The sequence below is a fragment of the Octodon degus genome, unplaced genomic scaffold (assembly GCF_000260255.1).
Source record: "Octodon degus isolate 3935 unplaced genomic scaffold, OctDeg1.0 scaffold00395, whole genome shotgun sequence".
NCBI classification, from domain to species: domain Eukaryota; kingdom Metazoa; phylum Chordata; class Mammalia; order Rodentia; family Octodontidae; genus Octodon; species Octodon degus.
This window is the reverse complement of record NW_004524971.1, coordinates 16,294-30,298: the sequence shown is the minus strand read 5'-3', so window position 1 is coordinate 30,298 and position 14,005 is coordinate 16,294. Positions and strand designations below refer to the sequence as shown.

At 37.3% G+C, this 14,005-nt stretch overlaps 1 protein-coding gene across 1 annotated transcript in view; it reads left to right on the top strand.

Moving 5' to 3' along the window:
- Nucleotides 1–7,364, top strand: part of LOC111814652 (tyrosine-protein kinase FRK-like) — a gene marked incomplete at its 3' end in the record, with an annotated part of 84,726 nt that extends 77,362 nt beyond the window's left edge. The window contains exon 2 of the mRNA XM_023708568.1: nt 7,243–7,364. Coding sequence (XP_023564336.1) covers nt 7,243–7,364 — 122 coding nt within the window. The remainder of the gene's footprint in view (nt 1–7,242) is intronic.
- Between the last annotated feature and the right edge of the window lie 6,641 nt (nt 7,365–14,005).

The following is a 14,005-nucleotide window of genomic DNA, read 5'->3' as shown; positions in this document are numbered from 1 at the left end:
TGAAGAAATGGTTAATGTTCAGGTAGCAGAGAGTCTGAAATTCCAAGTTAATTGGAGTTTTATTTCAAAACAAAGCAAAGCAATGCAAGAGTAGAAACGTATTTATGTGTAAGTACTAGTGAGAGGCACTTGCACAAATTTTGAGAAGTCTAGTAGTGCTAGTGGTATGAGCAGGAGAGACTGAGTCAACACATAAAATGTGTGATAATAGTGCTTGATTTCTTGCACGTGATCAATACACATAAAATATTAACATTATGGAGAATTGATAATGAAACCTTGCCTTAACCCAAGTCATGATTAAGTGGACAAAGGGTATGGTGGAGGAAGTGGAACTGAAAGAATGACTAACAAAACACATGCAGGCATTATTCTTTTTTTTTTTTTTTTAATTTTTTATTTATTTGAGAGAGAGAGAGAGAGAAAGAGAGAGAGAGTGTGGTGTGTGTGTGTGTGTGTGGCCAGCTCAGCCCACCAGGGGGCGGGGCTGGCTGGCATGTGGTGCTGGGGGATTGAACTGCGGTCCCTGATGCCTTGCCAAGCTTGTTCCAAGTAGGTGCTTTAGACCACTGAGCCATCTCTCCAGCCCCACAGGCATTATTCTTTGTCCTTTTTATGCCAGGTGACTGGGAGTGAGTAGCAAGGTTAATTTGCTATGGTCTAAGGGGATACTGAGCCTAGCAAGAATCTGAAGAAGAACCCCGCTTGCTTAAAAAGGAAGAAACTTTGCAGTGGCCATCCTGGCAATGCTGAAACACAGATCAATGCAAGCGAGTCATATAGAAGCACAATTGCTCAGGGGACCCTGTGTTAAGACCTTTCATTTCCATTCCCTAAATGACTAAATATGGATAGGAGCACATCCCATGCTGTATGTGCTCTATAAAAGGCATAGTACTACTAAAGTCTTCTGAGCAACACCTGTTAAGACAATAGCAGGCTTTCTCCATCATGGCATATGTAACTATGATGGTCCCTATGTCTTCCAAACCTGAGCTCCCAAGCCAGAGTCCTCCCAGCTTACCTTGCCCATGGGTAGTGATGCTAAGTTGAATCATCCACTTTCCTTCCTTTCTGTGTTAATAGGGAGGGTCCAAGTTTTTTTCTCAAACAAATTTTAGGAGCTTAATCTTTTTCTCATGGTCTGTCTATGGGAACTGAAGACCTACCTTGGCTTCTAGAGAGATACTAGAGGAAGAAACTACAGGTTAACTGTTATAAGTCTTAGTAGCTTGTAGGCATGGGTTTTCTCTTTAAAATGTGTAGGTAGAAATGATCTCCATCTGATTGGAATTCTAAGTAACCTTGGTGCCTACTTTGTCAATCTCTAAGATGGTTAAAGCTCTATTCGATAAAACAGTGGCATTTTAATAGCATCTAATTGAATGGTGATTTTCCTAACACCCTAACATTTAATTGATATTTATATTATTTAAGTATTTACTGAGTTTTACACTTACAATGCCTGCATAAGTTTGGAGTTTTCTTTCCTCTTACGGCTTTCTTTTTCCTTGTACAACACAAAACCTCCATTTAAACACACTACAGTTAGTATTTTCAAATTAGTAAAGTGGTCTACTGCCACCTGGTGGCCTTTTGTCCTAATGAAGGCCAGGAGAGAAGGGTTACTTGGAATTGAATGTTCAATACAGATCCACTAGGAAACCAAGGCCTTGTTCCTTTATTCACCAGTGTCCTATCATGACCTCAAATCCAACATGTCTAAATTTATCATTTCTTCCTTCATTTAGTTCTACTGAGAGGTACTGAGCATTAATGGGTCTGGACATCAAGCTTTTTACTGGTGTGATTTTTCTTAATCCCAAATAAGACAGAATAATGGTAATTATTAGAATTTCCACTTTCAGATGAAGAAATCAAAACATAGGATGATAAGTAACTTTCCCAATGAAATGGTATTAGTTTTAGCTGTTAGTCTACTCTGCTTTGTAAGTGTATCAGGCATGCTGTACTGTAGCCATTTAGATTTGAGACTCTAGGGTCACATTGGAGAGCCCATCTCCTTCTCTGTCATCCGTCACCACAGGTCCTATAACTTTTTGGAGTTTGTCTTGTACTTTCAATTCTAACTACTAACCTTCTTAGTCAGAACTTTTACATGTAGATTCTGGAAAGATTTCTTTAATTTTTTTTGTATTTAAGTAAAATTTAAAGTGATCTATAATTGCATCTTATTGTAAACCTCCGAAGCACAAAGAAGAATGCAGAGTGATACTGAAAGCCCTTTGTTATCGCTTTGATCATTTCTCATTAATTTCATATAACCTGTGGTTTTAAAATTTTTATTTTTTATTAATTTTATTGAGAAACAAATAGCAATGAGACGGTTTCAAAACCAGTTAGTAGGACAGTGTAAGTAATTAATACAGGGGCTGGGGAGATAGCTTATTTAAATAAGTGCTTGCCTGGCAAGTGCAAGGGCCTGAGTTCAATCCCTGGTTCTGCCAAAAAAAGAAATAATAATAATATGTTGCATATTGTTGTTTTTGTAGTGGGTATTCATAGTATAAGATGCAGACATGATATCCTGTCCAAACACTATTAGTACAAATTTTTCTTCTCATTGAATTAAGAGAAATTTCAATCCTATAGAGTATTTCTCTCCTATAACCTGTGATTTGTTGCCTTTTAATAGGTAGACAAAAGTGAAACCCTATAGATCAGTGATGGCCATCTATAGCATGGGTGCCACAGTGAGCAGTTTGTCATCATTGAAAGCCCTAAAAGATTCATCATCCTTCCTCTAGACAGAAGTGCAATATTCCTATTACTGCAATTTACTTTAAAAACCCAAGTGTCTTAAAGATCTTTTTATGCAAATGATATTGACCTTGAAAAGTGCAAAGACACTTAATAAATATCTGCAAAATAAATTTCAGATTTTAATCTCTTTTCACACAAGACACACATTTCCTTTTCCTTTTTTTTTTTTTTTTTTTTGGCAGAATTGCGGATTGAACTCAGGCCCTTGTGCTTGCCAGGCAAGTGCTGATTCTACTGAGCTGTCTCCCTGGCCCCACATTTTATTTTCTGTTTAGTTTTCAACTAATAGAAGCATTTCTTTCTCTTACTATATAGATGATAAAATATATCCTCTCCTTTTGGTTATTATTAATCAATAATATTTTTTTACTAAATATCAATAAAATGTATGCATCATGTATGCCTGTGTTGTGTGGTGTCATTTTACTGGATGACTTTTCACACTTAAGCACCAGGTTCTCACTTATTCTTGGGTATGCTGCATACGTTCCTAAGTTTTTCATTATTCCTTAGTATTTCTTCAACTTCCACATATATCAGCTCTACCTGGGAGTTTTATTACAACTCTTTTTTTTTAAACAACTCTTATTGCTGTACCTCATCTGCCGGTGTTTCTGTTTCCAAGGTCTGGAACAGAGTCCAAGCATTTCCATTTCTAGCAACAGTCCACATGCTGATGCTATGAGCACTACTGAGGCACATGCTGTCCTGTAATGCTTCAATGCTTCACACCTCATACAGTGTCTAGCTCGCATCTCAGCACTCACTGACCATAAAAACCACAGACTGATGAGGGGGTGGGAAAGGGTCATTGCGGTTAAGCAGGGATGGAGTCTGAATGCCCTTCTGGAATCTAGCTGGTAGGAACTTCTATAATGCAGAACTGATGAGAACAGTAGTCCTGCTGACAGCTCAGATTTCAATTAAGGGACAGTTTTCACATATACAAAGGGTAGAATGAGCTATTGTTTTTCCTGTTATTCTCTGTATTGTCGTATGCATTGAAAATTGCAATCTATAACAGGCATGATGTCTTTGAATGAGAGATGGCATTATATTGTCACTGATATTCCACTGTATCGAGAAAACAATTATTTATATCCTTCCCATCATGATGAGAGCTCAGCCAAGTAAAATTCCAGACATTAAGTCAGCTGATGCATCCAGTCTAATATTTGTAACTGTTTCATCATTTCTATGGATTCAATACTGACATGATTTGCTTATAAAGCAATGGGATCCAATACTAAGCACATCACATATAGAACTGATTGCCTAAAACACAACTGTATTGTACCTACATAAAGCTTATATAAGGCAGTATTTGTGCTTAAGAATGAAGGAGATGTAATCATAGTTTTAAGAATTGAATTTCTTAGATAAATTGTAATTCCTGTCAAAAGTTGCATGTTTATATATTGATACAACTTTTCTCTGTTGATATATAATCAGTGCAGTCTGAGTCAGGAAAGTGCATTGACTTGATCAGTATATTTCACCATGCTTCTTTGGTGGGAATATTTGTGTGAAGAAACTTTGCCCTTTATAGAAATAGAATTAAAAGAATGCTTGCATATTTTAACAATTAGCTTTTCCTAAGCATGCATGTATTCATAAAGAATATGTACTGATTTTACAAAGTGTTTGCTTAAACTTTATAAAAATGATATTACGATGATGTATATCATTGAACTGCCTTTCATCCCCAAAAAATTTGTTTTGACTTTTGCATAATATACTATTTAATATTCAGTCAAGGTTATTATCCTATGTTGGACACTTAGGTTGTTTCCGCTTTGTGTATGAGAGAGAGAGACAGACAGACGGAGAGACAGAGACAGAGAGAGGGAGGGGGAGAGGGAAAGAAAGGTGGAAAAGAGGGAGACAGAGGGAGGGAGGGAGAGAAAGGGGAAAGGAAAGCAAGAGAGCAAAAGCGAGAGAGCAAGAGAGTCAGAGAGTCAAATCCAGGGCCTCTTTCATGACAAAGAAGTGCTCTACTACTGACCTGTGCTCCAGGGTTCATTTTCAATTTTGAGTGCCAGAATCCTTCAGTGATCCTTCCTATTCTGTATCACCTTGAGCAAATACAACATATAGTCTAGAAGTGAAATTTAGTAATATGTAGACATTAGGCTTTGTCAGATAGTGTTGAATTGCTTTCCAAACTTGTACCAAATCATAGCACTGTTGATATTGTATAAAGGTTTTCGTCTCATTTTTCCCCCAATACTAATAATGCAAGAGTTTTAAAGATTTGGCCATCCTAGGAAAGTGTAAATTTGTGTTTCATTGTGGTCTTATGGGAAATACTTAATTACTAACACAGCTAGCAGGTGAATTTTTGTTCTTTCCATTTTTTAATTTGGGCTTTCCATTTCTCTGAGCTAATTATATCTTTTGCCAATTTTCCTATGCTTTTGTCTCTTATTGATTGTAGGTCTCAATGTAATCTATATACTATTCTTATTTTTTGTTGTATATTTTGGAAATATTTTCTCTAGTCTGTGGATTGTCTTTTATTTGATAGTGCAGAAGTTTTTAATTGTGATGTAAAAATATTATCTTTTTTTTCCTTAAAGTTAGTATATCATTTTCTCTATTTATTTTGTCCCAGTCCAATGTGTTCAGAAAACTTTAAAAGTCTGTTGTTTACATTATACCATTATGTAAAATTATTATATGTGCTGTAGGTAGCACTTGTATTTTTCATGTGCATTATTAATGGTACCAGCATCATTTATTGAATAATATGTCCTGTCTTTACTAATTTGTATATTTGGATCTATATGAGTTTTTCTATTACATTCTGGTATTCTCTTGATTTATTTCTGAGATAATTTAAAAAATGAAGTTTTACTTTTCTGTGAATTTAAGATACCATACTTCAGAACATTTTCATGCCTTGTGCGGTTTGAACTGGACACACAATACTTGGTGGACATCAGTTTGGACACAGAAATTGGGCTAGGATGACAGCCATATGGAGCACACCTAGTGTTTCCAGTTCTGTGCCTTCTGGGGAATAATTAGATTGCGCTTCCTATTCTCTTCACATTTAGACAAAGCCAGGTGGCCTATTTGTTAACAAGATGAAGCTCCGAGCCCTAGCAGCATGGGCACATAAAGATAGACTTTCCCTCTGTGAGTAGACAGAACATAGCTCCACATGACCAAGAAAAGGGTGAAAGATACCTCTTCTCTTAAGCCATTGAGAGTTTTAGTTATTTGTTGTTACAATATAACCTGAAATGTCCTGATGCTTATGGTTAGTGTGCTGTAATTCATAGTCAGATAATTGGAAGAATGATAAACCCCCTGTATTCATTAGGAGGCAATATTTATACTATTATGTCTCTTTCTTCTAATTCTTTTGCCAACCTCCCTAATTTTGTTGCAGTTAACACCCTCACAATCTCCACAACTAACAACTTGTCAAGCAAACTTGAGGTAATGGTTGATGGCCTGTGTCTTCTCTCCCAACTGTATTTTTTCCCTCGTGTCTACATTTGAGAGTGTCAATAACGCATTCTTCTCTTAGGGTGTTTACATTTGTAAAGATGATGTCTGAAAAGAGTGTTTTATCTAAAATTCATTAATGATCATGCTCAGCTTTAGGGTGCTACAGTGAGGGAGGGCTTGTTTGTGAAAAGCAGGTGTTCTCAGATTTTGCTTATTAAATCATGTTGGTTCTTAGCACTTGATACATTTCAGAGTAGCTGTGATAGTCTGGCCTCTAATTCTTTGGTGGGCTGAATGGATTTATAATTGTGTTGAGCACTGATTTCTAGAAGGGCAAGGAAGTAATTTCTGGAAGTGCATAGAGATAAGAGGTAGAGGTAGAAATAGCACCAAGAATATGCCCCAGGTAGACATAGCTTTTCTACATCATCTTTCCACTGATTAAAAAGTTTCCATTATATGACTAAATTCCTCCTAAATACTCAAAATCACAGCATGTGAGAGTGGAGTTGGGCAGGACACAGGCGGAAAAAGAACGAAGTTAAGGTCTGGAGAAGTGCATTTTAAACTCAGCACACTTGAATGTGAAGTACAGGAATCCTTTAATTGGAATAAAGGATAAAAACTATTAGGTGAGGCCTCAGGCAATTTGATGGTAACGATGAGTAATTTCAGTAGCTGGCACATGCTGGCTTACATGGCAAGGTCTGCTGTGCGGTGTTGCTGTGACAGAGGACAGTTTAAAGCTGTAGGATTCAGGGGGATGAAAGTGTGTTGTGATGGACACTAGCCAAAATCTGCTTCACAGTTTGTTTATTTATTTATTTATTTAGTCCTGGTATGGTTATCCTGAAAAATCACCTTAAAGGTCAAAAGCTGCCGTTTATATCTGCAATAATTTCACTTAAAAATAACAAATGTTTTTGATCTTGCCAAGTTTCTTGTGCCTTCAAAATGAATGTTAATAGGCTAACTAAAGTTTACATATCTCTTTTTTAGGTGGTTCTTTGGAGCACTCAAAAGAGCAGATGCAGAAAATCAACTGTTGTATTCAAAAAATCAGACAGGTGCCTTTCTAATCAGAGAAAGTGAAAGCCAGAAAGGAGAGTTCGCCCTTTCAGGTAGGGGCGTTGTTCTGTGCGGTTTGGATGTAAGTCTGGGAGGGTGTCCTTACGACTCTGCTGTGTGAACATGTGCGTGCTGATTTTAAACTTTGCATATTTCTGTCCTCCACAGTAGCTACTGAACTGCTCAGGAATAGTATACAAATTAGAAAATTATTATCTATGTCTAGAAGTCTACAAATAGTCTCAAATACATGTATTTTACTTATGAAACAAAAAGCACATGAATACGGCTACATTTTCTTGATTTTGCATTTTTTAGGCTCCTTTAGGGAATGATAAGTAAGCAGCAAAAAATTCACTGCTGTCAAAATTGATCTTTCTGAGATGATTTCTTTTTCTCTTCTTCCTTCCGCTTCCCTCCCCTCCCCTCTGCTCCTTCACTCCTTTCCTCTTCCTCCTCCTCCTCTCTTTTTTGCTGTTTTGCTTATCTACTTGGTAAATAGAAAGTGAATCAAAATGTGGAATGCAAATACATTTAATTAACTCCTTTTTCAACTGAAGGCCATGTTCATGTTTATATTGCCTTAGGAGACCATGTGAGTGCTGTAGCTTTTAAAAATCTGCCTTTTAGGTATATTTTGTAATGCTCTCTACACTAGTCTATCTCTAAAGCATGACACTTTCTCTTTTATTGCCCTGTTCTAATCTCTGCATTGTATGAACCTCTTTCTTTTTCTTTTCTTTTCTTTTCTTTTCTTTTCTTTTCTTTTCTTTTCTTTTCTTTTCTTTCTTTCTTTCTTTCTTTTTTTTTTTTTTGTCTTTGCTTTTGAAATCAGGATCTTGGTATGTAGTTTAGGCTGGCTCTGAACTCAGGGCAATCCTTCTGCCTTGACTGCCTGAGTGCTGGGATTACAGATTGCACCACACCCTGCAGTAAGGGCATGCTATGTGTCATCATCCTCTTTAAACATTTACTCTGTTTCTCTAAGTAGATATGAATCTTGTGGGAAGAGACGTGGCTCCTCTTTATTGTTATACAGTGAGTGTTTACCGTACATGATGTTCATGGGCCTTGTGTCTGCAGGCTTGGAGTGAGGGCAGCTTCCATGGTGCCATGTTAAGGAAGGGCCAGAGCCCGCACAACAGGAACCCTGACCTGGCCTGAATTCTGGCCAGTTGTGTTATGTGGCACCTGTTATCGTACCACACACAGTGGTCCCAGTACAGATGGGTTAGAGCTGGAGAGAATCATTGGCAGTGCTGTAGGGGCACGTTTTCAGAGGGGCTCCACTTACTTCAGTCCCTGCCTATTCTGGCATTGAATCAGTATGATAATCTAGAATTCTATGGATTCAGCTTCACTCCTACGTAGCTCTATGGATAAGCAGAAAATGCTATGCTATCATTTTTTATTTCTGAATTGTTCTTGTTTGAGGCACACTGTCCTTGAACTCCCTTGAATTTGCAATCCCGTGCCTCAGCCTCCTGAGTGCTAGTATGAATTGTGCCTACACATGATATGTCTCTGACCCTTTAAATGTTTTTATAACCATAGTGGTAATCAAAATATTTAATGATGGACATTATCCACTGAGAACATTTAGGTTAGGACTTCACGCTAGTGTACATTGTCTCCCTAGTGTAAGAACCTGAAAGAGTGAACAATCTGAAAGGTACAATAGGTACTGTGAGAGGGAAGAAGCTGTTTAAAGAGAAAGAACAACTGGGATGAGGGAAAAGAGAAAGAGGGAAGGGAAAATTTATTTTTTATATAATATAAAGTAGCTTGGATAATTGTACTGCTAATTTCTACCAGTCTATTTTAAGGAATAGTTAATGCATATTTCTTTTCTTTCTTCTTTTTATTTTCTTAAAAATCTATTTATTTGTTTATTTATTTGGTATGGGATCTCACTACGTAGCTCAAACTGGTAGTGAACCTCCTGTCTCAGCATTTCCAGTGCTGGGATTACAGGTCTGCACCCCACACCTGGTTTGGGTGGCTGGCACAGCTCAGAAGCCGGCACAGCATGGGTCCCAGGGATTGAACCCAGATCCTTGCACTTGCTAGTCAGGCACTTAAACCACTGAGCTATCTCCCTAGCCTCTTCCTTGTAATTTTTTGAACAATTTTGCATACATACATCTGGTAATCTGAACAAGTAATTTGAAACCAACAATATGAAATACAACAACCATTTTTGAATTTCTATCATTTTGTCTAATGAAATTGTGTATCATTTCTATTGCCTTTTTTTTTTTTTACTATTTTTATTCTCATTTTAAAAAGAAAAAAATAAATTTAAGTGAGTTAAGTATGTAATGTAACTTTTTCTTAAGAATTAAAAATTTACATAAGCAGAATAGGTAAAAGAAAAAAAAAACCTAGATTATCATTCCCTGAAAGTATTTTAAAAATATTTAAGTATTTTTCTTTTCAGGCTTTTTTTTTCTATACTTGATCTGTACTTATGTACACATACATGAATATATAGTCAGACCTCCCAATAATAAAACAAAATTGAGATCATCTTATAAATAATGAAATATATATGTGTGAACACTGTTTGAAACAAATATATAAACAAAGAGCTATGTGTGTATGCATAATATAGATCTGTGTTTTTAAAATTTCCATCTTGCACTAACCTAGGAACTTTTTTTCAGAAATGGGGGCTTGCGAAATTGGTAAATTCCCTGGGGAAGGCTCAGATTTGTGACCCTTGTGCCTCAGCCTCTCAAAGTATATCGCCATGCTTAGATTCCTGGGAGAATTTTTGCATTTCTTTTAATGTTTTCCTACACTGTTAATTTTGGAATCCATGTAACTTTCCATTATATTTGATTTATTTCATACTTTGTCCATCTTTGTTATTTTCAATTATTATATTGTTATAAAATATGATACAGTAGACATCCTTGTAGATTTGCATAATATATAGGGGTAGAAATTGAGTCTTTTTGAAATTTCTGTAAGAGAATTCCATCTTTAAATGCATCCACATTTGTTTATTTGCCTTTGTTAATACTTATATATCAAATTAGGTGGCAGGTATTTACCCAAAAGCTAGATTATATGAGTTGGATTAGCATCAAAATATAAAAGAATACTGTTTCTATGAAGAAAACAAACTAAAAGTACAATTAGCTGACCTATATATTTGGATAATGCTTGGGTAACAGTGACTATTCAGAAAACTAAGAAGAAATCTAGCAGTAAATCAGCTTTACAGGTTTAGAACAAAATTACAAGGATATTGGCTGTTATATGCAGTGAATAATCTACAGCTTTATTATGGATGTAGAAAGCTTTGTAGGCCTTGCTTGGAGAGTAGCACATCATTATGGATCCTTTTTCAATGAAGTAAAACAATTTAGAATCTTTCAAATAAATTATCTGATTGCTGTGTATTCATTAGGGCATAAAGCAAGCACATCATATTATATCACTTTGAAAGAAAAGTTTTCTTATTCATGGCAGAAAAAAGCTATGTGGGAAAAAAATGGCAAGAGAAGGTCTTCAATGTATCTCTATTAAATGAACAAACATGCATCTAATTGCTGACTGTTGATAATCACCACAGCTCTTCAGATGAACCAGTCATGGATTTATTTGCTAGTGCAGTTGTCTCCTTAATCAGTCAGAATTGATGTTCTTCAATTTTGCTGACTGCTGTGGTGCTAAAGGAAGGCAAATAATCTCCTTTTGCTGTCTCTGTCTTTCCCACTAGTTCTTCCTTAGAAGTGTTGTCTTTATTCCTTGGGCAGCAATGCCCCTTACAGCAGTCAGGGAAGAGCTCTGTGAGAAGGTGTGATTTATTGATGCTGGGGCTCTGGGGAGAAGCAGAAGCCTAGGGTAGGGTGGGTGCTAATTGGGTCATTGTGATCCTTGCATGGCTGTCAGTGCTTGTGAGGGCCGAGTAGATCACAAAAAGAGCTAGGGCCATGACATCTCTCATAAAGGCAAGACGTTAATTAGCTGAGAATTACAGCAGCACTTTTGGATATTACATAGTATATGTTGTAGCTGGAGAATCTGTCTTCATTAGATGCATGACAGGTAGTTTTAGTGACCCAGTTGTTATTTGTCATTGGAAGTGAATTGTTTTTCTGGTGAAAATACAAAATTCTGCCTTCATGTCAACTTGTTGGGCTATTTCTCAACACCAATTACTAAAAGGGAAAGTGTTATGGTGTTTGCTATTAATAATTTGATATTTGGTGTCCCATAAAGTATTTATATTATTGTTTAAGGTAGGTAGATAAAACTGAGCTCCAGGTGAGTTTCTCAGAAAAGACTGCATTATACATTGTAATTTTACTGTAGAGGATTCTACATATAAAAACCCAAGATAGCAGAGCTGGTGCCACTCCAAACTTAAGAACTTATGGAAAGAAGCAGTTAATGCTTTAATTTGTTTTGTATCTTTTTCTTTAGTTGTTTTTCCTTTTTGTTTTCTTAGTTTCTTATACTTTTCTTTCTTTTCTTTTTCTTCTTCCAATTTTACATGCATATATCAGGCCATGTGAATGACTGGTTGAAAGACAACTCTATGTACTACAAAAATACTGTGAAATTAATATTATTTTGTTAAGTGAAAATATGTATCTCTTGTAATTTTTTCTGTTCTAATTCAAATTTGTACTCTCTTAAAAAAAAGAAAAAGAAAAAGAAATAACTTAGGAGAACTCTGCATGGCTTGCAGGACCCAAAAGAGCTATGATCTGTGGGCCTAGTTCCACAGGTGCGGCACTCTCCCGATGCCATTTAAGAACTTTGGCAGAAGGTCACTAAATGCTTTCTAAGGAAAAACTGCAGCCTGCAGGATTCTGAGAAGCTCTGACCTTCCTAAGACCTCAGCGCACAGGCGTGGGGCTTCTGCTGGTAGCACTCCAAATGTTAAGAACTTAGGAGGACTGTGAGTGACCTGCGAGATGCAGGGGAGCTGCAGTCAGTGGGCCCAGTGTGCACAGGTGCAGAGCTTTCCCAGAGTCATTTAAGGACTTTGGCAGACTCTGGGCAGCCTGTGGGACTCTAACTGGGTGATTATTGGGAGCTTCAGAAATGCCAAAGCACAGGGGCAAAAGGCAATCTCAGTCCTCTAGCCCACCCAGAACAAATCCAGGAGATAAAGATATATAAGAACTTGGAAGCACCACACATAAAATTTCTGAAATGATAGTAACTGAAGTAAAAGAAAACAAGTCCATTAGGCTATAGAAGAAATAAGAGCAAAAATAATCTCTCATGTCCAAAAAGAAAGGACAACAGTCGTGAAAGAATTGCTCAGCACATCTAAAGAAGACATAGAAAAATAGAGGAGGAGAATAGAAAAATGATGGAAACACTGAATGAACAATACAGGAAAGAATTACAGTGCATTAAACAGATTCATACAGATATCCAAGATATTAAGAGCTCCATTGCAAGCTAGCAAAACTGAAGATAAACTTTCAGACATCAAAGACAGTGTTTCAGCTAATGAACATGGAAGAGGAACAAATACAATGACACCTCTTGCGTCCATCCTAAATCACAGGTGCAAGGAGAGTCCATCAGAGAGGGATGAAAAGACCCAAGTCTGTGGGCTGCACACTAAGTCTCTACCCTGTCACAGGACATCTCTCAAAGTGGTAGACTGTACTACTCACTTTTTTACTGATGGGACAAAATACCTGATACCATTTAATAGAGAATAGATTGATTTTGGCTGATGGCTTCTGATGGGTTCAGTCAGTAGTGAGGGGCTGACTCCCAGCTAGGAATGGCATGATGAAAGTACTGTCCTGCCAAGGAGGCTATTCAGTCCTGGGACAGCAAGGTAGGGAGCCAGGGACAAGAATACACCCCTCCTGGTCCAGCATCTAGTGATTGTCTCTCCTGACCAGGCCCAGTAAGGTCTGAATACAAGACTTGGGCATATTTTATATACAGCCTCTAATGGGGATCCCTCTCTTATTCTTAATGGGCAAGATGGGAATGACCTTAAGATGTTATGCAGTTTGATTATAGTTTCAACAATTTTCAGAGTTGTTTGGAAAGCCCAGAACTCATGGGTCTTAGTTACTGTGGGAAACTGAAGGATATGGGCCGTGTAGGAAGCTGAGTTTAGGTGTAGCATGTCTTCTTAGGGTGGGAGTGATGGGTGGGTCAAGGCCAAAAGCCACTTTGAATGTAATCCTCCTGGGCTTCATTCCTATACAGTCCTTGTCTTCACAGATGTAAGCTTGAACCAGGGGACAGTAATGAGCAATAGAGAGAGCAGAATGAAAAGGATAGGCTCAGTAGGAACTGGTAGGTGATAAGAAATAATTAAAGTTGGGGAGAATGAAGTGTGGCTGTCAGGTGTCTGACATGGATGATGGGGGCAGTGCAGTGGTAGCCAAAGGAAGTCTTTGGAAAGACATGCTTTTAATGAAGAGAGGAGGGACAACCTTGGAGGTACTTGAAGCACTTATGGGTAGATGTACTTACTGGTAGCCACTATTTCTCTTGTGAGTTCTTTGTTCTTTTTCAAACATTTGCATTTACTTGAGCAAAGAGTGAACAGACAGCCATTAAAACAAGAAGAGATTCAGTATTTTCTACCAACTTTGAGCAGAGCATTTTCAATGGAAAAATTCATGAGAGTAAGTATGTAGGTCACACAGAGTATGTGATAATTTCCCCCAAATTTATTCATACATGTTTGCAT